Source organism: Rhineura floridana, chromosome 15 (genome assembly GCF_030035675.1).
Source record: "Rhineura floridana isolate rRhiFlo1 chromosome 15, rRhiFlo1.hap2, whole genome shotgun sequence".
Lineage (NCBI taxonomy): Eukaryota > Metazoa > Chordata > Lepidosauria > Squamata > Rhineuridae > Rhineura > Rhineura floridana.
The window spans coordinates 36883141-36905582 of NC_084494.1; the positions used below are offsets into that span (position 1 = coordinate 36883141).

General features: G+C 46.0%; 1 protein-coding gene and 1 pseudogene across 1 annotated transcript; both read right to left on the reverse strand.

Annotated features, from left to right (window-relative positions):
- Positions 1–5667: 5667 nt before the first annotated feature.
- Positions 5668–5776, reverse strand: LOC133371084 (5S ribosomal RNA; annotated as a pseudogene).
- Positions 5777–5919: 143 nt separating this feature from the next.
- On the reverse strand, positions 5920–15796 carry LOC133370710 (mRNA decay activator protein ZFP36L1-like). Its single transcript, XM_061597389.1, has 2 exons — positions 15621–15796; positions 5920–10385 (listed from the first exon to the last, which is right to left on the reverse strand). The coding sequence occupies exons 1-2, from the start codon at positions 15672–15674 to the stop codon at positions 9474–9476; spliced, it is 966 nt and encodes a 321-aa protein (XP_061453373.1). The 5' UTR covers positions 15675–15796; the 3' UTR covers positions 5920–9473.
- Positions 15797–22442: the final 6646 nt, after the last annotated feature.

A 22442-nucleotide genomic window follows, 5' to 3' on the forward strand; every position in this document is an offset into this window, starting at 1 on the left:
CTTGTTTGAAGTAAGCAAAACAAAACAATAAAAGGGGCTTCCTGTGACATCACTAAGCAGCCAGAGTCTAAAATGACCTCATTTCACTGCTGAACTCCCATGTTCCAGACTTGAGTCTGCAGCAGCAAAAGTTACCAAAACATTTAGCGGCACCTTGAAGGCTCTCCATGCAATAACACAGCACCTTTTGTGTTAACTGCATGCCTTAGCCGTGGACCTTGTTCACCATGCTCACTGGGCCTGAGTTGGTCTGCCTCTAATCAATGTATGCCATGGCTACACTTTTTAACCATACCGAAGTATAGAGGATCTGTTCTGCTGGCACATTTTAACATTTTACCCTCAAAGATGTTAGAGGGCAGATTTGCCAAAGTTCCTATTAAGGATAGATGCTGTCCATGTAATCAACTAGAACTTCAAACAGTTTCCCAAGTTTTTTTTTTTACTGTAGATTTTATCAAAGGGTCAAAGAACATCACGTCTACCCCATTATGAGGCAGTTTCCCTGTCAATCTTTAGAGACTCTTCTGAGCATTTTCCTTGAGGGATCCAATAAATTCATTACTGAACAGACAGCAATATTTCTGATTGCTAGCTCTTAAATCCTCACCTTTGCTCTTTTGATTTTATGATTATGTATTTATCCAGTTGTGGAGTTTCTAATGGTTGGGTGACTGCAATAAAATGTTGTTGTTGCTGAACTTCTGCATTTCACCAACTGGCCAGCAGAGGGCTCTACAACAGAGTTGGATAGCAGATGATGGCAAACAGGTTTGGAGAAGCAGTAGTTTGGCAAGGGTTTCAAAGGAAATGGCTAGCTGTGGCTGATGGGAACTGGGGTGCAATCTGGAGGGCCACAGGTGTGCCATCCCTGATAAGGTTAAGTTTTCAACCAGCACGGGGAGATAGCACTCTCACTGAGAAATGTAAAAGTTCTAGGAGCCAAAGCCTTCCACTCCAGGTGCAGTAGAGGGTGTTGCAACAGCCCAGGCTGGGGGTGGGTGGGATCATAAAACCAGGCAACTTCCTGGTAAATTGCAGTCCCATTGCTTTGCTTTTCTGGAAATTTACCTCTTGTCATTCCATCGGAACACGTGAGACTGAATATCAGACATGGAAATATAATCATGCTGGGGGACAAGGAAGAAAAGGTAGCCACATCATCAGAAAACAAGATGCTTCTAGGTTGGCTAACCTCAGCCAAGCCCAGCAAGGCAGACAGGTGGACTGGCCAGCCTTGCTTTTAATCACTGAGGTAGTTGCCAGAATGGTGGTATTTGAAGAAACAGTATTTGGACTTATATCAATATTTCTAATTATTATTATTATTAGTAGTAGTAGTAGTCGTAGTAAATTTATATCCCGCCCTTACTCCCAGTAGCAGCCCTACTGACAGCTGGAAGGGACTGTTCCTGGCAACCAGAACACTAGTGAGGGAATGTTTTTAACTGTACTTCGGAACATTTTTAACTGTGTTTTAGAATGTTTTTAACTGCATTTAAAAATATTTTAACTGCCATTTAGAATGTTTATCATTGTAATTGCTTTTTTGAATTTTTCTTTTTACTGTTTTAAAACGTTAAAGAAATATGCCTTTTTTTTTCTTGTTAAATTATTTTGTTTATGTTTGCTGCCCTTGACCCATTCAGGAGGAAGAATGGGATATAAATTGAATAAATAAATAAAATTAATAACAAAGCAAAAAGTCTTCACTTTTTACTTAGTGCACATACCTGAAATGTGTCATGTGCACAGCTCCAATAGGAAGGTTGTGTTCAGCCCCAACACACAATTCCACATGCCACCCTCCTGCAAGATGGCAGGCTGTGTGCATGCTCAAACCAGAGCTTAATGTGGGAAAGCCGCACAGGCCCAAACTCCCCCTTCCCCCAATTCTGTGGCAGTTGCCCAGTGGCAGTTTCTAGGCCTTTTAAGGCCTGCATTCAACAGCCAGCCTCTAGCCACATGCAGAGTCCCAATGTTATGGCACCCCCCTGCCAAGGAGGGGCCTCAAGAGATATCAACATTCTCTTGTCAAATCCCAGATCAGCGCTTGCTTTAAGCAACCCATAGTGGCAGTATATCCCCTGCTCTTTCTTTTCCATCCACCCACACTTTAAGGGTCTGTACATTGTGTCCAGGCTGGACTGGCTGCTTCTTTGAATCTGCAACAGATGCTCCGAGTTGTGGGGAGGGGGAGGTGTTCCCATCCATCCTTCTTAGTTCCCTTCCCCCTCCATTTTGCAGTAACAAAAGGCTTTTTTTCCCAAAAGAAAGAGGAAAAGAAAAAAGAGTCCCAAGCCCTGTGATGCGTTGCAAGGCTTCTGAGAGATTCTCAAGCCCTCGCCTCCACCCTTCCCCTCTCCCTTCATCAGGGCATAACTTTATGGGAACAGCCCCAAATCACAAAGCCCACAGGCAGCTGAGAGAGGAGGGGTTAAACAGCTAAAAAAAAACCCCACTCCAGACAACTTCTCCCCTTCAGTAGGGCTGCATTGCCTGGGCTCAGGGGCAGAGAAACACAAGGAGAACTCTGGAATGGAAAAACACCAAGAGTTCCATTTTGTGGTAAGACAGTTAATAGGCAGTAGGGATTCCTCTTTTTTTTTTTCCAATAATTTTTATTCAGATTTTCATAAAACATACAAGACAAAATCATAAAACATTCAAAGACAAAAAACAAAATCAAAAATAGTTAAACAAAAAGAAAAAAAGAAAAAAAAAAACAAAAATAAAAAATAAAGAGTAAAATATTGACTTCCCATTTGTCAAAGATCAAATCAGTTATAAGTCTATAATATATAACAATCCTGTCTCTTAAGTCATATTATAAAATCACTTTCCTCCAGTAGTTATCTTACTTAATCATCAAATCTCATAAACATTACTTTATTCTTTCCACAAAAAGTCAAAGAGAGGTTTCAATTCTTTAAGAAATATATCTATCAATTTTTTTTCCAGATAAGCATATCGATTAATCCATCTCATTACTAATTATGATAATCTTATTGTCATAACCATAGTCAAAATAAACATTTCAATTAATCCATCACATCAGAATCTGTTAGGTTCAGTAATTTCAGTAGCCATTGTTCTATTATCCCTATTAGTTCCATTTTCCATCTTCCATCTTCAGTAGTCTTGTTAAGTCCAGTAATTTCAGTATCCAATCTTCCATTATCAGTATTCCATAATAATCTTGCTGTCAAAGCCATAGTCATATAGTAAGAGTCTGATGGGAATTACCTCTATCCCAAATATTTTCTTGCCATCCATTCTGAATAGGTTGCTGAAATACTGCTGTAAAATCATATCTCTGTTCTTTTTTTCAAAATACACTGGGTCATCTCTTGAAAGTTTTTCCATTGTCACATGGCTGCAGTTAATTCCATAGATTTTCTCTATATTGGGCTCCATCACATCATTCCAGTCCAGAAGATTATCCATGCCATTGATAACTTTATCTCTAGAATCTTCATTAATTTCTTCAGAGATAACATTGAGTTCCAAACAATAGATTTTATTTCTAAAGTCCATAGACTCCAAATCTTGTTCCTGTTCCACGTTTGTTCCAATCTCCGGGATCTCCTCTCTCACAGGGACCCCTATTCCAGTCTCCAGGGTCTCCTCTCTCACAGGGACCCCTGTTCCAGTCTCCAGGGTCTCCTCTCTCACAAGGACCCCTATGTCTTTAATCTCCTGTGTCTCCAAACAATAGATTTTGTTTCTAAAGTCCATAGACTCCAAATCTTTTTCCTGTTCCACGTTTGTTCCAATCTCCGGGGTCTCCTCTCTCACAGGGACCCCTTCCAGGGTCACCTCTCTCACAGGGACCCCTATATCTTTAATCTCCTGCTTCATTTTACTCAATTCAATTTTCAGCTCCTTACAACCCTGTCGCAGGTTTTGTTTCGTTATCTCAATCTCATCCATTATTTTCTGAAACATAGTTATTTCCAGCTTCTCAGCCACTTTCTTAATTGCCATTTTAAAAGAAAAATATAGGAAAACCACTTCTTATTTCAGCAACAATTGGGTTAATACTCCAAACTTGGTGACATCACAGTATAAACAGAGCAGACAGCCTTATCTCTCCATGCTTAAGTAAACAAAATGCAGTTCCCAGGATCGAAACAATTAATGGCGGTCGTCAGGAAACAGATTCGTCAAAATAAAATAGACCAAAAAGAGAGTAGTCTCAGACAATATAATATTCTTCAAAATAAAAATCTGGAATAGAAATCCCTCTTCTGTGTATATCTTTAGAATGCAAATCCAGGACAGCTTTTTGCAACAAAAACAGAGATAAGCTATTAATTAGTGAGTAGCAGAGAGAAGTTATGGCTCCCCAGTGAGATGTCAAAAACCGATCAATCTGGCAAATCTCTTTTAAACAGCAACAATTTAAGTCAAGTAAAAGAAAAATATAGAAAGAAGGGTGCTTGCCTGTTAGTGCGTTCTCTCTTAGAAGATAAGATGAACGTTCGCTTTATCAGATAGAGCTTGTTGTTGAAAATCCGTCCCACCTTCGTCGGCTGGACCTCGTCCCATAAATTAATGAGATCTGGTCGTCCCAACAAAAATAGGCTTTGAGGTTAATCTCTTCGTTTCTCCCTACCCGGGAGAAGTTTAATCAGTCAAAAAAAAAAAAAATCTGACTGATATATCTGAATAAGCTTCTTTTGAGGCAGGAGCCCGTCTCAAAAGCAGGCACAGGCTAAGTCACCCTTCCCGGAAGTCGGCAGTAGGGATTCCTCAAGGTCACCCAGCCTGACCCCTGATGTGATGGGGAACTCTTCCTATCTAACTGTTAAAAAAGCTAGCCTGCACAGATCAGAAGTTTTTCTCAAGCAAAGTGTGCTTCCAGCTGACCTGTTTACTGAGCATTCAGCCCAATTTGTTTGCAGAAAAGTTATATGTTGCATCATAGCAAATGTTATCCCACACATTCTAGTGTATTTTCCTGTTCCTTATTGCACAAAGCCAGATCTTTGGTGGAAGTGAGCTTGTTGTGCAAGACTCCCCCCCCCCCCCGTTCATCTACTATAAATGCATAATCTGAGTTTGCTGGTATGTTATTGAATCCAACCTAAAAATAGCAACAGTCTGGAAGTGCCCAGACACAATTAAACTGTTGTCAGTGCTTGTTGTAAAGCTCAGAGCCTTGTCTCATAACTCATCTCCAGACTTCAAGATAAAAATTAAAATTAAAATTAAAATATGATTTCCCAGTAGACTCAGCTCTGGCAGTTTGTTTTGAAAATTGAAAAACTGTTTTCTCAAGACAAGGGAGAAATTTTAACCCTTGCAGTTTCTCCCCTCCATCATGGTGCTGCATGAACCCTGATTTCTCACATAGGCTTGGTAATGAGGAGGAACCAGTATTCATTCACGCCTGCCACTTCCACAAATGCGAACACTGGAAAGCTTCTTTAACCTAGCCTCAGTGGCACGTCTGTAAATGATCTCAGAACATTGCAACACTTGTTGCAAAGATTCATGAGAACATGTTACCCATCAAATTTGTTGTTATATGCCTTCAATTCGATTATGACTTATGGCAACCCTATTAATCTTTCATGGATACACACCACACAACCCCCCACCTACCCCCACAGTTTTCATGGTAAGAGGTATTCAGAGGTGGTTTACCGTTGCCTTCCTCTAAGCCTACAGCACCCGGCATTCCCAGGCAGTCTCCCATCCAAGTACTAACCAGGCCTGACCCTGCTTAGCCTCCAAGATCAGGCGTGTTCAGGGTAGTATGGCCATAGGCACCCATCAAATAAGCCTAATTTAAAATGCCCCCCTCCATACATAAGCAATCCTGCCAACTGTTTCAATTAAACAATACCAGTGGGTTTTTAAAAATGAAGATGAGATTTTTTAATAAAATTAAGACAAAAACAAGAAAAGGAACTTTACTATAGCTGGGTCAAGTTGAAATACAGACACATTCATTTAAAACTCATACTGATTAGCTTTGAAACCCATTAACAAAAAGAGAGACCTATAAATAAAGACAAAATCAGCAATAAGTTAATACAGAATATTATCTCCCACACTAAATTAAGGCAGATATTGGCTTTTCAAATTTTAAAGTTAGCTAATAAACTAAGAACTGTATATACACTTCTATTAAAAGAAAAATATTTGGTTCCAAATATCAGAAATAATGTTCTTTTTTAAAAAAGGATACAATAAATAGCTTACAATATATTAAGAATTAAGGCTGAAAATTTGCAGAGTTACCTTAAACAATATAATATTCATACAGCTTCATCCAGGATTTCCTGCTTTTCACATTGTGGGACTTGGTTACTTAGAGGAGTTCACACAATCAAGTATGTTTATAGGCACACAGATAAATTCTAGGGGCCTTGCCCGGCTGCGCGCCCCAACATCCACTTTCTGAAGACACAGGTAATATGTATTGGTAGGGAACTACACTCCTTACACAGTACAAGGTGCAATAGTTGTGTAGGTATTCCTTAATGGGTGAATCTCCAATGATCCAAGATTACTTGTTATATCCCTATGCTCACCACATCAAAAGTTCCTGGGAAAATCCAGAGCTGAAAAACCAGTGCTAGATTAAGGACTGTGTTGTATGCATTCTTATACACAAATATTTTAGCAGGGTATAAGAGGGGTTATTCTTTTTAACACCCTCCCCCCAAATCTGGCAACCCCCATTCATATTAAAGGAAAACCCTTCTCTTCCTCCAATTGTGTGCTACATTATCTTAAACTGCAAACGCTGCCAGTTATAATTTTAAAAGAAAAAGAGTCCCTGAAAAAGAAATCACACTTTCTTAAAAAAAAAAAAAAAAAGGAGAGAATCTCTTAAAAAAACCCTGGAGAACCTGGATGATAGTCCAGCCCCAGCATTTTCTCATAAAAGAGGCTGTTTAGGGACACCGGTGGGTCTGGCAATTATTTATCAAGAGAGGCTGTGAAATAAGGAGATGAGAGTGATTAATGCGGGAGACAAACAGTAGCTCCCTCCACCCACAAAGAGACTCCAAGGCAGTTTTGGATCTCACCCCTCCCTCACCAGGGGCAAACGTGTTTTTGCAGGGTCCTCCTGCAAAGCCCAACAAAAGCTGCTTTGATGAGGGATGCCGGCGGCAAGGGAACCCGCTCAATCCACTTTTGAGTCTCCGGAGGACTACTGTCACATCTCCAGGTAGTGTCTTCCAGTTCTGTGTATTAACACTTATGAGAACTGGCAGCAGGCCTGATGAGCACATCTGAAGTATGTGTGTGCGTTTCAGAGCAAGTCACACGCTTGCCATAGCAAGATGCAAGTGGAGGGCTACACATGTCACCTTCATTTAAACACACACACACACACACACACACACACAGCTGTGACCCAAGCGGCTCCGGATTCATCCATCCCTGTACCACACAAGATGTATTCTCCTTTCACCTCTTGTGGCATGCTGAAGAGCAGCCTTTGCCAACCTGGCGCCCTCCAGGCGTTTTGGACTACAGCTCCAGCAGCCCCAGCCACCTGGAGGGCACCAGGTTGGCAAAGGCTGCTCTGAAGCCGCCAATTCACAAGCAGCTCAGGCTTACCCCCCCCCTGCCTGTTCCATGTGGGCAGTGGCTTCCAGCAGATTCTGGCAGCAGCTGCCACCACACAGCACCATGCACCCTTGTACTCACCCATCCCACCTTCTGCAAAAAATAAAATAAAAAATTAAGAAGCACTTGAGTGTTTGGCCTGAGCAAATACAACCCACAGTGGATACAATCTCTTTCTCCCACTCCTGACTCAGACTGGAAGCCACCGTCAACGGTCCAAAGGTTTCCCCAGACATTCAAAAATAGCCTGTCAAAACAGTGTATGCACATTCTTTCCGATATCGAGTGCCCAAATGCAACACTTCATTAGAACAGTTTCCATTCCACCCCGTCACGCTCTTTAAAAAATTATAAAAATGATTTTGACCTCTGGTCAGTTTTCTACTTCCTCCCCCCTTCCTTAAAGAAGAAAAAAGAAATCACAGAATTCGTCAGTTTCTCTTTTTGTCAGTTTCACTTTCTAGCTTGCCTGCCTGCATTTGCAAAGAGTTAAGGTCTTTCTCCAGGGTGAAAGCTTTGCACTCTACAGGAGGCTCTCCACTGAAATCATACTAGGTCACGTCCAAAGCAGTTCCTTTGCTCAATGCTCTTAAACAGCACCCCTCAAAAATTCATATGATGTTGCAGCTTTGAAAAGACAAGGATAAAGGGCTACAGATTTTTCACATACCCCTCCACACAAACGGTTTAATGTTAGGACACTGAAGTTCAATTGTGTGCATTCGGGGTGGTGATGGATACAGATGGGTCACAATAGTTCAAGCCTTGCATTTTAGAAATTTTATTTGCCAAGCAAGCCCTTAAAGCCAGCTTTCCCCAAAGGCCTTCAAATGTTTAGGACTACGGCACCCAGATAGCACAGCTGACAGGAGTTGTAGTCCAAAAAATGTGGAGGGCAGCAGGTTGGGGAAGACTACCTTAAGCCTATATGTAAGAGCCCAGCTGAAAACATCAGCCTCCCTCACTTCTAAATGGCACATGAAAACTCTGGCCCTATTACTGCTCCTGATCCAGGGAGCGCTGCAGCCATCTTCAGACACAAAAAGCAGGATAGCTGCCTATTGGATGGGGGAAGAAGAGCCAGGAGAGTGAAGCAACCAGTGGTGGCTGTTGACTCCATGTCAGTGGGGCAGTAGAATCTGCTCTGGGTTTTAGTCTGAACTTTCAAGGAACTATCCAAGGTGCTGCACTTGGACAGCTCCTCGAAAGTTCAGACTAAAACCCAGAGCAGATTCCATTGCCCCACTGACATGAAGCCACCAGCCGCCACTGGAAACAACCACCTGCATTGTGTTCCAGCATGGTCTCCAGTGACATGGACCAGACACTCCCCCACACCCAAAAGACTTACACAGCAGCCTGCAGGACAATGTGGGCAGCCAACTTTTCTAGCAATTACATGCATGAAATGGCAGGTACCATTCGGCACAGGAACATCTTGATTCCTCCCTCAAGCTGACAAAATGCCATCAGCACGGAAGTGGTTCATCACAATCCATCGCTTGAGAAACATCCATTTGTTAAAAATAAACACAAATCAAATAATTGACAGCATATAAACAACACCCCTAAAAGACTCAGGGTATCCAAAGAGGACAAACAATTTTAAAAGAGTTGGAAGAGGTTTGAGAGAGACTTTGCGTTCCATGGAGTGGAGCAGAGACCTTCCGTCTCACTGGTGCCTCCGGCCAAAGAGATTGCACAGGTTTCTGAAGTGATAGGAAAACATACAGAACCTGTTTAGCAGAGGCAGAAAGTGGGGCAAATGTACACACACCATGAGCAGTCATTCCCAGTTGCCTTCGGCTCTTGAGGGGGAAAAGCCAGCACCTTGCCTCCAGCCTTTGCTGCTTCCACTTCCCCCAACTCAGAACGCCCCTTCAGTCATCAGAGATGGAGAGCTGGCTGAAGATGGGGAGTCGGCGGCCCAGTGGGCCCAGGCCTGGGGATTCGGAACCGCTGCTTCCTCCGGCACTCCCTGAGTCTTCCTGATCAGACAGGGAATCGGCAGAGAGGCTCTTCTGCAGCGTTAAGAGGTTTGGGAAGGCAAAGGGGCCCGGCGGAGAGCCCAGTGCAGTCTTGCTGGAGCCGACGGCGGAAAGAGGGATGCCAAGGGGGGGCTGGCTCTGGGCGTTGCAGGGATAGAAGGTTTGTGGGAGGCACAGGCCATGAGGGGCTGGCAGTGGGGGAGACAGAGAAGGCTGGGGATCCGCAGCAGCGTAGCCTCCAGAGCCGCCGCTGTGGCAGAAGGGTTGGGGGTTGCGCGCCAGCTGGCGCCGTTCCTCAGCATTGTGGATGAAGTGGCAGCGAGCACCATAGGGGCAGATGCCTGAGGTGTGGAAAGTACGGCAGGGCTCTGTCTTGTATTTGGGGTGGCGGCTGAGCCCCCGCAACTCCACAGGGCCGTGAGCAAACTGGCACTTGGCCGCGTACTTGCAGGTGCCACTCTCCTCAAAGGTCCGGCAAAGCTCCGTCTTGTAGCGTGACGAGACCGCCTTGCCCTCGCCGCGGCAGCCCTCAATCATACTCACTGACCGATCCACCCGGAAGGGGATGTGCTGCAGGCTGGTGCGGGGCAGTTCAGAGTCCCGGCACCATTGCCGCTGGAGGGGCCATGCTGGGTCAGCCTGGCTGGCAGCAGCATGGGGGGCAACGGCATCGCCCAGGTGTTCAGAACTGCCTCCACCGGAAGCAGAGAGCGCGATGGGGCAAGCTGAGTAGGTGCGCTGGAATCCAGGGAGGCTCTTGGCGTCTGGGCTGCCATCCTCATTCAGGTTCAGGCTCAGAAATGTCTACAACAAAGATGTGGAGAACAGATGTGAATCTGGAGGTAGCCCCAGAGCTTGGAAAAGTTACTTTTTTCAACTACAACTCCCTCCAGCCCAATCCAGTGGCCATGCTGCCTGGGGCTGATGGGAGTTGTAGTTAAAAAAAGTAACTTTTCCAAGCTCTGCATGGTTGCTTTTAAACAAGGGGCCTGAAGGCAAACTGGGTCTGCATATACCCCATACATCCCCCCCGCCCAAATAATAATCCTGGGAACTGTAAATTAAGGGTGCTCAGAATTGTAGCTCTCTGAAGGATTAAACTACAGTTCCCAGGATTCTCTGAGGGTGGTGGAGGATGCGCTTTAAATGTATAGTGTGTACAGAGCCTGGATCTGTTTAACTAGCTGGTTTACTACTGTTGTTTTAAAAAACTAGTTAGTCCTGCCTTTTCCAACCTGGTGCCCTCCAGATGTTTTGGACTACAACTCCCAACAGCCCCCAGCATCGTACAGCTGGCCTTGCTGGCCTGATGGGAACTGTAGTTCAACACATCAGCAGGGTACCAGCTTGGGGAATGTTGTCCTAAATTCTCTGAACTACTATTCCAAAGCTTTTTCAGACAAAGTCACTGCTGGTTTAAGGCTACAATCCTGTAACCACTAACCCGGGAGTAATCTTCATGGAACTCAGCGGGCCTTGTTTCGGAGTGGACATGTCTAGGATTGCACTCTTAAATCTGTAGCACCAACATGACCCGACGGCAGGAAAGGTTAACCTGGACTGGAGATGCATGAAAGCAAAGGCTAGGGAAGGCCAGGCCTGGAGGCCAAATATGACCCTCCGAACCCACGCCAGACCACCCCCCTCCCTGGCCTGGCTTTGCACCATGAGGGTTTTTTCCTGGCTGGGATGTGCCCTTCAGCTCTGTCAATGCCTCTTGCTTCTCTCGATGGAAGACAGAGAGGGGTGTGAGAGTATGTGCTAGCTTACTGTACAAAGGAAAAAATGGCAATCATGGCTCCACCCAATTTGCATCCACCCCCTCCCTGCTGGCATACAGCCCTCAGAAGGTTGCCCAGATGGGAATGTGGCCCTCAGGCTAAAAAAGGTTCCCCGCCCCTGCTCTATAGTTTTCCCCATCTTCCATCCCTGCAGAAAGATTCCTTTGCGTTTCCTCACCGGCTGACCTGACACAATGCAGTCCCCAACACAGAGGTTGCATTAAATCAAGCAAAAACACCTGTGCACATGTGATCCGACACCCAATGGAAACTGCGCTCAAAGCCACATGACCTGCATTTTCTCTGCTCACCCCTTGTCACCCTTGCCACCCTCTTCCTTCCCTCCTTGTCACCCCCCCAATGACGAAGTTTAAATGCTATGCTCCTCAAGGTTCTGTCGCCTTTGCTAACACTGCTCTGCAATGCACCAGTCTTGCCAGTTTTAGCAGTCAAAGGCTACTGAGTATGAGGACTGGGGTATTACAATGTACACATATGCAATATGTATACTGTATATCACACATACCCCTCTGCTGGGAGACTTCACACAGTGTGCAAACTAGGAATCAGCAGCACAAAGCCTCTGGGCCAGTCTAATCCTTTAGTGGCTAATGTAGAGAAGCCTTCCTCAACTCCCATCATCCCTGACCATTGGCCATGCTGGTTTGGGCTGATGGGAGTTTGTAGTTCAAAACATCTGGAGGGCACCAGGTTGTGGAAGGCAGATCTATAGGATGGTGTCAATGCAAACATGAGTTTACTGGACCCACTTTTCAAGGGGTCTCTCTCTCTCTCTCTCTCTCTCTCTGGGTCTGACCTGCTAGTCTAACCCACCCCTCTCTCAAAGTGGCCCTTCAGGTAAATGACCAGCTACACCTGTGATTTGTGTCTTATCAGGGATGAACACCCAGCAAGAGACGCCATTGCTCAGTTGTCACATATGAAAGTCTGCAAGATGTTTCCAAGCTCCGTCTTGTGTAAGAAACACTTTAGCTTGTGACGGAGCAGGCAGGTGAAAAATCCTCCAGATGAAACCAAGATGCAAATACTGCCATGGAGTGGCTTTATCCCATGACAGAGGACCATATGACACAGGTCAATACTCTTGTTGCCAGGGAAACAGACGGGCAGCAGGAACAAAAGGAGGCAGGAGCCCCCCCCATGTCTCCTTTGAGCCATCACCAATTCTGATGGAAATTTCCACACTTGATTCTTGAATACCAACACATGTAGAAGCCTCCAGCCCTCCCAACCCCAAAATGCACAGCAGAACCACAACCCCTTTCCTTCCTACGCTGCTAATATTTCCTGTACGTTAAGAACACTTGATTAGTTACATGATAAATCGAGTGTTTGGGTTTTTTTTTTTACTTTTTTCACCCCATTGCAATTCAGACTTTATTTTGTGTACAACTCAGGCAGTAATGCCAAGCCAGAGCCTGTTAGGATCAGGTCCAAGTCTAGATCCAACACCTCAACTTTACAGCCATGTGTTCTGGCCAATACTTACATATACACCTCTATTTCTGCCCATATTAAGCAGGACTACAAAGTCACAAACGGTCTCAACTGGTTGCAAACCAGGGGCTCTTACACCTCTAATTAGAAGCTGCCTCAAATAAAAACACTTGACTTCCAAGAGTGAACTCAAAGTTGCTCAATTTTTATTTTTCATCAATGGAAAAATGAAACAGGGGGCTACAACATTTGATCACTCGGCTTTAACTGGGAAATGAACTTAAGATTTAGAGCAGGGTGGCCAATTTCTATGTGTTTACACTGTATGCGTGCACCGGGGGTGGGTGGGAGGACAGGAGATTGAGCTCCTGTTGGAAAACAGGCCAGAAGACATTATGCTTCACAAACTCTCACACTCATCAAAATAGCATGTTGGAAATGCTCAGGGCACATCACATACATTTGCTTGCAATCCTTACAACAGAGGTGGAGGACTTTTTCCAGCCTGAGGGCCACAGTCCCTTCTGAGCAACCTTCTGGAGGCCACATACCAGCAATGGGTGGGGCCAGAGGTAGATGTGGGAGCAGCTATAAATGTGAATGTTATCTTTGTACAGTACCCTGGTTTCTTCACCTTCACACACCCCTCTCTGTCCTCCATCTCCAGCCAAGCAAGAATCATAATCCGTGTTCAAGGACTCATTTCACACTCAAGGAGGGTGCAAAACTGGGATGGCGATGGGACTGCCGTGGGAGGGTGTGTGGCCTGGGAAGAGAGTCCCAAGGGCCAGAAAGGGAGGACTGCACTTGGGGCCCAGGCCTGAGGTTCCCCATCCGTACCTTACAACAACAACTCTGTAAGGTAGGTCAGCGTGATTATCAGACAGGTAAGAGTGGGGCGACAGAGCCTCCTTGTCTACAGCCACCTAGTGAGTTTGTAGCAGGTACAAGATGCAAACTGGGGAACTTCTCGGTTTCCAACTGTGCACCCTGACCTGGGACCAAGCCTCATGGCATACAGCAGGAAAAACATGCTTAGGACAGTGCTGGCTGCCACTCTGCTCTACCAGCTCACACGTGGCTGGGTACCATAACGAACATGGCGCCATCCAGCTGCAAGGGCTTCTGGGATAGGAAGTTCAGGCACAGCATGACATCTACAGAGCCCCCATCCACAGTTTAATGCTGCACCCCCACTCTGCTGGCAAAGTGTGGAATCTCTGGTTGCTTTTCTTGTGGGAAAGTCTCCTTACTCCTTTGAAGTGGGTAAATGCCAGACCTCAAATAAAATCCAGGGGTCAGAGAGACCCAGAGCTGCTTCAGATGCTCCCCCGACTCAGGTCTTAAATTATGGGGTGGGGAGATAAGAGGCCCTTATAGAAGCCCAGATGCCCTTGACTCAACAAAGCACTGTGTTTTGCATGCAAATAGCCCCCAGTTCAATTCCCACATCTCCAAGTTGGGCTGGGAAAGTCCTTGCTTGAAGTCCTGGAGATTTACAGCGTAGCTAAGGCTGGCCTCGAAGGCAGCTGGCCACATTTCTGGGCTTTCCCCGGATTAAGTTTGCCTGTAAGGTTGTGCGTGCACCATTCATTAGCAACACATTGCAAGCATGTTTCACCCTGCCACAAGAATCCTGTAGTTTATCTCTCACAGACCTACAATCCTCAGCACCCTTGACAGATTGGTTTTTTTGGAGGGGGATGGGGGGGCTTTAAATGTATGGTGAGTATGCAGCCTAACCTTTAGAATTGGGGTAAACAATGGGCCATCCCATTAATCAGTACACCCACCTACCCAACCCACTTAATGAAAAGGTTTTAGAAATGCCTCCTTGAAAATTTAGGGCAGGGGTTGACCCCAGCCCTGACCCAAGCAGCAATTATCAAAATGCGGAACTACTATCTACTTGGAGACCAGAGGCCTTGTGAATGAGGTTCTCTGAACAGAGAGAGAGAGAGAGAGAGAGAGCAAGGCAGAGGGGAAGAGCTTCAGGGTACAGAAGAACAGATGGTTTTTAAAAAACTGCATCAAAACCAAACATAAAAGCCTCACTATAAAAGCCCAGAGTAATCGCTCAGTCTTTTCAAACGGTGCCCTCCTACCGCTCTGCAACAAGTGTTTGCAGAAAGCCACTTCACAGGAGAGCTCCTTGAACTGGTCTCCTCCACAATCCCTCCCCCTCCCCCCCCCCCCCGATCACTAGGCATATCCCACGCCCTCAGCCATCCAGGAAGGCTGCCCCACACAGCAGCATAATTAAGAGCCAACAGCCCAGAAAAGGCCAAAAGGAACGATTCAGGAAATCGCTGCATCTTTTAGACAATGCTTGAGCCAGATGTAGCCACTGGTCTGACTCGGTAGCAGGCAGATTCCCCTGTTCCTGATTGGAGAAGAGTTTCTGCGCGTTTGCAAGTCAAGTCACAATTGGAGAGACGAAGAGTTTGTTGCATGCCTTAAAAACTGATTTTGACTCTCAGCCTTCAACATTCCCCAGGAAGATAGGGGAAGAGGCCTTTGGTCCTGCATTCGGCAGAAAAGCCCTCACACCCCGTCCAAAAGAAGCCTGGAATGGCCTGTAAAGAGTTTTCTGGATACTCCGTGCCTTCCCCTTGGAAAAGGTTATTACCAAGGTTTTTGTTTAAAGATTGAGGGAACTTACAGAAGCTTAAACAAAACAGGGAAGGGACAGCTGCAAGGTAAAAATAAACGCGTGCAAAAGAGCTGCTTCTTAAGTTGCGGGAAAAGTTAGGCGTTTAAAAGGAGCTCAGCAACGGCAAACTCCTGAGTCCCACCTTACCTTGCAAAGAGCATCATCCAGCTCCAAGAAAGGACTGAGAAAATCGGAGGGCATCTTTCTTTGACCCGCGTGTCGCTCTACCACTCGCGCGCCCTCATCTTTCCCCCGGGGGGAGACCCGACTGAACCTGTGGGGGCCTCGAGGCGGCTCTTTAAATACCTTCTGCCTCCCAACTCAGGCGACTTGGGGAGCCCCGCCTCCCTGGTCCAAAGTGGGCGTGGCTTGGCTGGGGAGGGCAGAGGGAGAGGCTTTCCGCAGTGAGATGGTTCAGGCTGCTGGGATGAAATGGGGGGGCGGGGGCGGGGAGGGATAAATGTTTGGGTGCTGCCCCATAGCATAAAATTCTCTGGTGGAACAAAAAGGCATGTACAGGCTTCTGACGTTTTGGTTGGCAATCAACAGATTCTTGAAATTGCCTATGCTCAAAAGAGCCATTGCTGGATCAGGCCCAAGTTCCCCCTAACCCAGTATCCTGTCTCCAGCAGAGGCCAGCCCAGTGCCTCTGGCTAGCTCAGAAGCAGGGCAGGAAGGCAATGGCCTTCCTTTCTTGCCTGTGCCCAGCATTGGACCACCCCTCCCAGGTATACTGCCTCTGGACATGGAGGTTTCCTTTAAGCTAGCAGGGCAAACAGCTGCAGAGAGACTGTTCATCTATTAATATGACTGATTGTTTTATAAAACCACCAAAGTGAGTGGCCATCGCCATTCCTTCCAGTAGTGTATTCCACTACCCTAATGAATTAGTGAATTCATAAGGGTAGGGAATTCCATACCCTGTTAAGAAGAATAAAACAATAAAGGATACTTGTCCAGCCTGCTTATTCAATAAAAGCAAATTTTGTTGGAGTGCATGGGGCTGATGAGAGTTGTAGTCCAAAATGTCTGGAGGGCACTGGCTTGGTGAACACTGGGTTACAGTGCCAAACTAAGACAGGGGAGACTCAGTTGCAGATCCCTACATGGCTGTGAGGGTTCCTGCATGACCCTGGGATGGTCACTCCCTCTCAACCTGATCTACCTCGCTCCTCGCTGGGTTGTTGTGAGGATGTTATGTGGAGGGGAGCACACCACGGAGAGCCAGTGGTGGTCTATATATATATTCCCCTTTTGGCATTTGTCCTGCACCTTTAGCAGTTGCCCAGCAGGTGGGAATTCAACAGGTGAAGCTTGTTGAGCTGCTTTTCTCCATGCCAGAAAGTCTTCACCTGGTAAAATGCAGCACCACAGGTTCAGGGACAGAACCAACCAGGGCCCCCCGGACTGGTTGGTTCTTTTTGCAGGTGATGTCTGTAACATGTCATTGACACAATAATAGTACATTGGTGGTGGATTTATACTGGATTGTGCACACACCATTCCACTTTATACGTTATCCTGCAATGCTTCCCCAATGTCGCCACATTATTGCTGTCTGGAGGGGCACTCTTGTGCTGTTGTGCAACAAAAGTGGGGCAACCTCCCCCACTGCCCCGGGAACATTTGTGGTATGAAAAGTTCCAGGATTTCAGCAGGAAGTTATGGGACACTCATTGGAAACAAAGCAATATGTCCACCCTGAAAGTTTCACAGGCGCAAACAATATTGAAAGCGGAATCGCATCTAATCACCCTGGTACCATCCTGAGCACAAATCGTCATGAATGCATTGTTGGAAGTGGGGCAAGAGCAACTCCTGTTTTGTCCTTTTGTTTGTGCTCCAGAGGGAACATAGAGCTAGGGTCCACCAGATGGATAGGCTTTGTTTACCTTTACCTGTGATGCTGATGCAGGGTAAAAGCCTGCTTTCTTAGGCAAACACAAGCACACACTGGTACACTCGCATTTAAACGAAATTAAGCACACAAATTACACACAACGCAACATGCATAATAAAAAAGGACACCTGCAAGGGCCCTAAGAATTTCATCATTGATTATCAAAGTGGAAAGCAACAATGTCCAGCTCAGACACCCCCTGGGTCCTATTTACAGCTCTGGAGAGGACCTTTAAGCCCCTCTGTAATTTCTTCCTCACTCTCACATTTTCCCCTTGTGATTAACAGCCATTGGCCTTCTCATCCCACAGATGACATAAGCTCTGAGGTAAAGTTATATAATGCTTGGAGCAACGGTTGAAACCACACACATGCTCCCCCAGGCACACTCAAGACGAAGCAGGCATCCGGCGCACATGCCTTCATTTTACAACGACACTCCCACACAGTCTGCTAATGTCTACGCCGCACGTGCAACTTTGCCCCCTTTGTTTATTCCAGGTTATTTGATCTAGAATTGTGACTGTCTCCCAGGCTCAAGGAGGTTGAGCCAGGACATGTTGATGCTTCAGGCAGAAAATCCAAACGGATTTTCAGAGATGATGTCATACAAAGGGGGGGAGGAAAGTGACATTAAAGGGTGGCATCTCTTCGGCTCAGTCTCTCTCTTGCAGTCTGGCTCCTCTGGGAATCTCTAACAGTTTTGACGGGTAGGCCAACTGTGGCCGTTCCTGGACAGAGTTAGCCTCACCATGGGGACTCACACATGGGTCATTTCTCGCCCCTTTCTCTGCACTGTGCATCAATTAATGCACCTCTGTTTCCCCCCCCTTCTTGCTCACCTTGGCTGCAATCCAATACATGTCTATTTTATTTATTTATGATTTGATTTATATCCCGCAGGAGCCCAGGGCAGCAAACAAAAGCACGAAAAACACTTTAAAGCATCATAAAAACAGACTTTAAAGTACATTAAAACAAAACATCTTTAAATCTCCTAGAGACATCTGTTGTTGCGGAAGAAGGCCTTTACAAGGATCTCATTCTCAACCCAGGAGCAAAAAAAGGAGGGAGGGGTGTGGCTGGGACTACCATGAAGGGACCGTGCACTTCTGAATGTGCCACTACATTCCTGGCCCCCCACCCTCCCCGACCCTGCAGCCTTCAAAGAGCAGCAGGCAAAGGAGCCATCACAACAACCAAGAGACTGTGGCCCCTCAAAGGCACATTTGATTCAGGCAGAAGGTTCTGTGGACTAGTCAAAAGCTTCTGCTTCTGTTTTCTGTGTTTTCAACACTTTTTGAGCTGTTTTAATTATATTTTGTACAGTCCTTTGAGACGTGTGGAAGGTGAAATAACAACAACAAACAACAACAATAATGATAATAATACATGTTAGTTTTTTGGGTGCCACAAGACTGTTTGTGGGGGTTTTGCTAATGTGGTGACCCCCGTGGAAGTTATCACAAGACAGGTAAGGGGGCCAAGGCTGCCCCCTCTCCCCTTTACAATTTAAGTACTACCAAGAACCTATAGAGGGCTTCTCCCTCTTCCCGGAGTGACTGATTTCTGGTGATTTGCAGAGTAGGATTTTGTTAAGAGGTTGGTTGTGTAGTGTCCATGTCTAGTGGCTTCTTTCAGCAAAGCTGTTTTCTTTGAAAGAACTCCGCGCAGATTGTCTAATGTGCTTATGATGCACACCGATGTGCGCAGCATTTCATCACATCATGAATCCCATGGTGTTGTGAAAATCGGTGCCTGGGGCTCACCAAGGAGTCTTCTGCAAAGAGAGAGAGAGAGGGGGGGGCTTATTGCGTGTTCCAGAAAGAAAGAAAAACCTGGTAAGATGGAGGCATGTCCTAACATGCCGTTCCCATCCATGTCCATACATTGAAGCAGAGAACAGCTGCTTTCTCGCCCCTTTAGAAGTAGCCACAATAAGTCCTTTAAAAGATTCTGGCTCAGTGGTTGCCCAGGGAACCAATGGCTATTGCTAAGAGGTCATTGGGGGGCTTGGCTTTCTTTTGTAGAGTGGGGAGGACATATGGGGCCAAACCCACCCTTAGTTTGTCTGCCCCCAATCTCTCTAAAATGGGGAGGGAGGCCTTTCACGTTGGAGTAATCCATCCCTCTCTATCCCCCCCCCCGCTGCTGCCATTTCTCTTCTCTCCAACACAGATGGTAAATTCCATCAGCTTGGCCAGGGTCTTTTTCTAAAACCATTTCATCGTTGGCTTCATTCAAAGTCCATATTCCTTGAGGTTTTCTCCCCAAAGTCTTGGGACTTTATCAGTGCTGCTGAGATGCTGGTTTTCTCGGTAGAGAGGCTGGTGGTGGTTTTGATTTTTTAGAGACCTGTTGTGAAACTCTTGACCTCGAACGGAAAATCTTGAATTATAGGCTGTGGTGTACATACTAAGCATTTGAAAGGCACAGGGCTCATTTCCTCCCAAAGTGCTTCTGTACACATCGCTTTGCAGATGTCCAAACCTGTATGACCTACACCTGTAAATGTATCACTGCTATCTGCATGTACAGGTGAGCATGGACTTTGCAGGTCATGTGCATCAGTGTTTACAACTCCCTCTCCTCAGTATTTCCACAACCCATTGTGGGCCTCTGCCCAGGTATTTGTTTACCTGTGCATGTGTCAACTCTATGCAATTTAAATGGCAATACAGTAAAGTACAATATATAAAGAGTAAAAGAGACAGTAAAGTACACTTATAAATCATATAGTGCCTAGCATAGTGATTTACAATTGCCACAACAGGCAGAAAAATCATTACGTGGGCCGCCAAGACCCTCAGCCATTTTCAAGTGGTCTGTAGGGGGAAAGGTTTGGGATCTGCTCGGGTAGACAAAAGGCACTTCCAGGCTGTGAGCACATTAGTCGCCTTCAGCAAAGCCTTTTCATTGCTACATCCAGAGGGGCAACATTGCCACATCCAGAGGTTGATCTGCCGATCAGTTGTGAAATCTATTTAAAGATGATTTTTTTTAAAAAAAAAAGTGCACTCAAGCTGCTCCCACCAGCTTTTACAGTTAAAAGGAGTGGGGTTTGACTAGCATCACATGTCCCTGTTTTCTGAAGAGAGAGATGCAGACGCACTGGGACTGGCAGAACGGGGAGTGTATTTCTACCCTCAAATGACCTGTTTATTGAGTATTCATCCTGATTTGTTTGCAGGGAGGTTTGATGACGACGCACCGAGTGATTGCTGTCCTGCACTTTCCAGTGCATTTCCCCTGTCACTCTCCTCATCACAAAAAGTGGGTTTGTTGCGCAAGAGCTCTAAATCAATTATAATGGCGCAATCCCAATTTGCTGGTGTGTGATTGAATCCCACCTGAAAATGGTGGCAATCTTGAAGCACCCAAAAGCTTATTTTTGAGTTCAAGGATGTATTAACTTCTTTTTGAAGTTTTTTGTCTGAGCTGTGTTTCAAACTTTTCTGCAAATAAGGACCTAGCTACCTTGGTTAATTCAGCATTGTGCCTGTTGGGCAAATATGAGCTCCTGGATACATTCTTAAGAACTTGGATGCAGATAACAGCCAGTGGTGATGAGAGCTACATGCATGCTGGGGTCCTTCATTTTGACTATGGGGGTGTGAGGGGAGATCCATATGACCCATCTATTCAGCATCCATCCTGATTTGCAGGCACAAAGCTCACATGGTAGTTTGACCATGCCCGGTCATTATTATTGAGTATTCTTTTTGTTTGTGGGAAGGTTATATTACAGCAGAAGCGCTGGGTCCCTTCATGATAGTCATGCCATGCCCCCTCACAGCCTTGCCTCCACAGCCACACCTTCTTCTAAGATTACACAATAAAATGAGCTTTCCGTCACTTGCTTTGGAGTATATTCCCGTAATGATGCGTTGCAAGGAGCAGTGCAGATCCCAATGCAGAGAGCCCCCCTTCAGCCCAAGTCCCCCCTCCCTTACCTCCTTTTCCACTTTCCCTTAATTGCTTGCTCTCCCTCGCCCCCCCCCACTCCTCAGGCCTTCCCACGTGAACCTTTTCCTGCAACAAGCCTTTTGAGACCTATCCCAGTCTGCATCTGTGTCAGAATTGTTTAATATGTTTTTAATAATGTTTTTATGATGTTTTAAAGTGTTTTAGTGCTTTGTTTGCCGCCCTGGGCTCCTGCTGGGGGGAAGGGCAGGATACAAATTAAATAAATAAATAATAAATAAATAAATAAACAACAGATTTCCCTAGGAGCTAATCAGCGTGAAAGGGGAGTGTGTTAGCTACTGAGAAGAATCTCCACTGTGATTGGCTCCAAGCATCAGCAAGGATGCTGGAGACATAGGAACCCTGTTGGGACCCTGCTCCCAAAAATGTAAAGGGCCTAAGACCCCTACCCCCCCACGGGACCCTGGACAGCTACATCTCTGAGTGGAGTATGGTGAATTTGGTGGTGGTGGGAGCCCTGGGCAACCTGTGGCAGGCTACATGGGGCCTGCGGGCTGCCCACCTGTGCCATGCAGAGTTGCCTGGGAATAAGCCCCATTAAACATAGCAGGACGTTCTTCTGAGAAAACATGCATGCAACTGCGCTCAAAGTTGCATCCAAAATATAAAGTGTCAAGTAGCAAGACCAAGAATGCAAGGACCCTGGGATATTATATATATATATATGGCTCAAGTTGTGTGCATCCAAAGCGAGTGTTGGGGTAGGGCCATAGCTCAGTGGTCCATTCCCCGCATCTCCAGATAGGACTTGGAGAGACCGGGATCTGAAATCCTGGAGGGCTGCTTCCAGTCAGTGCAGTAGACAATACTGGACTGATGGTCTGACTTAGTAGAAGGCCGCTTTGTGTATGTGTGTGTGTGCATGTGTGTTTGTTCCTGTGAGCTGTCCATGTGGCCAGCAAATTATTGCAAGGAGATCCTGCTCTCCACCAGCAGACATGTTAGCAAAGCGAGAGGCAAGGACTGTGCACCTGAGGTGACTGGCTAAAGGCCAATGGGGATCACCTAATGGGAACAGGTAAAGAGAGGGAGGTGAGTGGGCGTGCCTTTGCATTGCTGCAGAGGGAAAATGCGGAGGAGAAA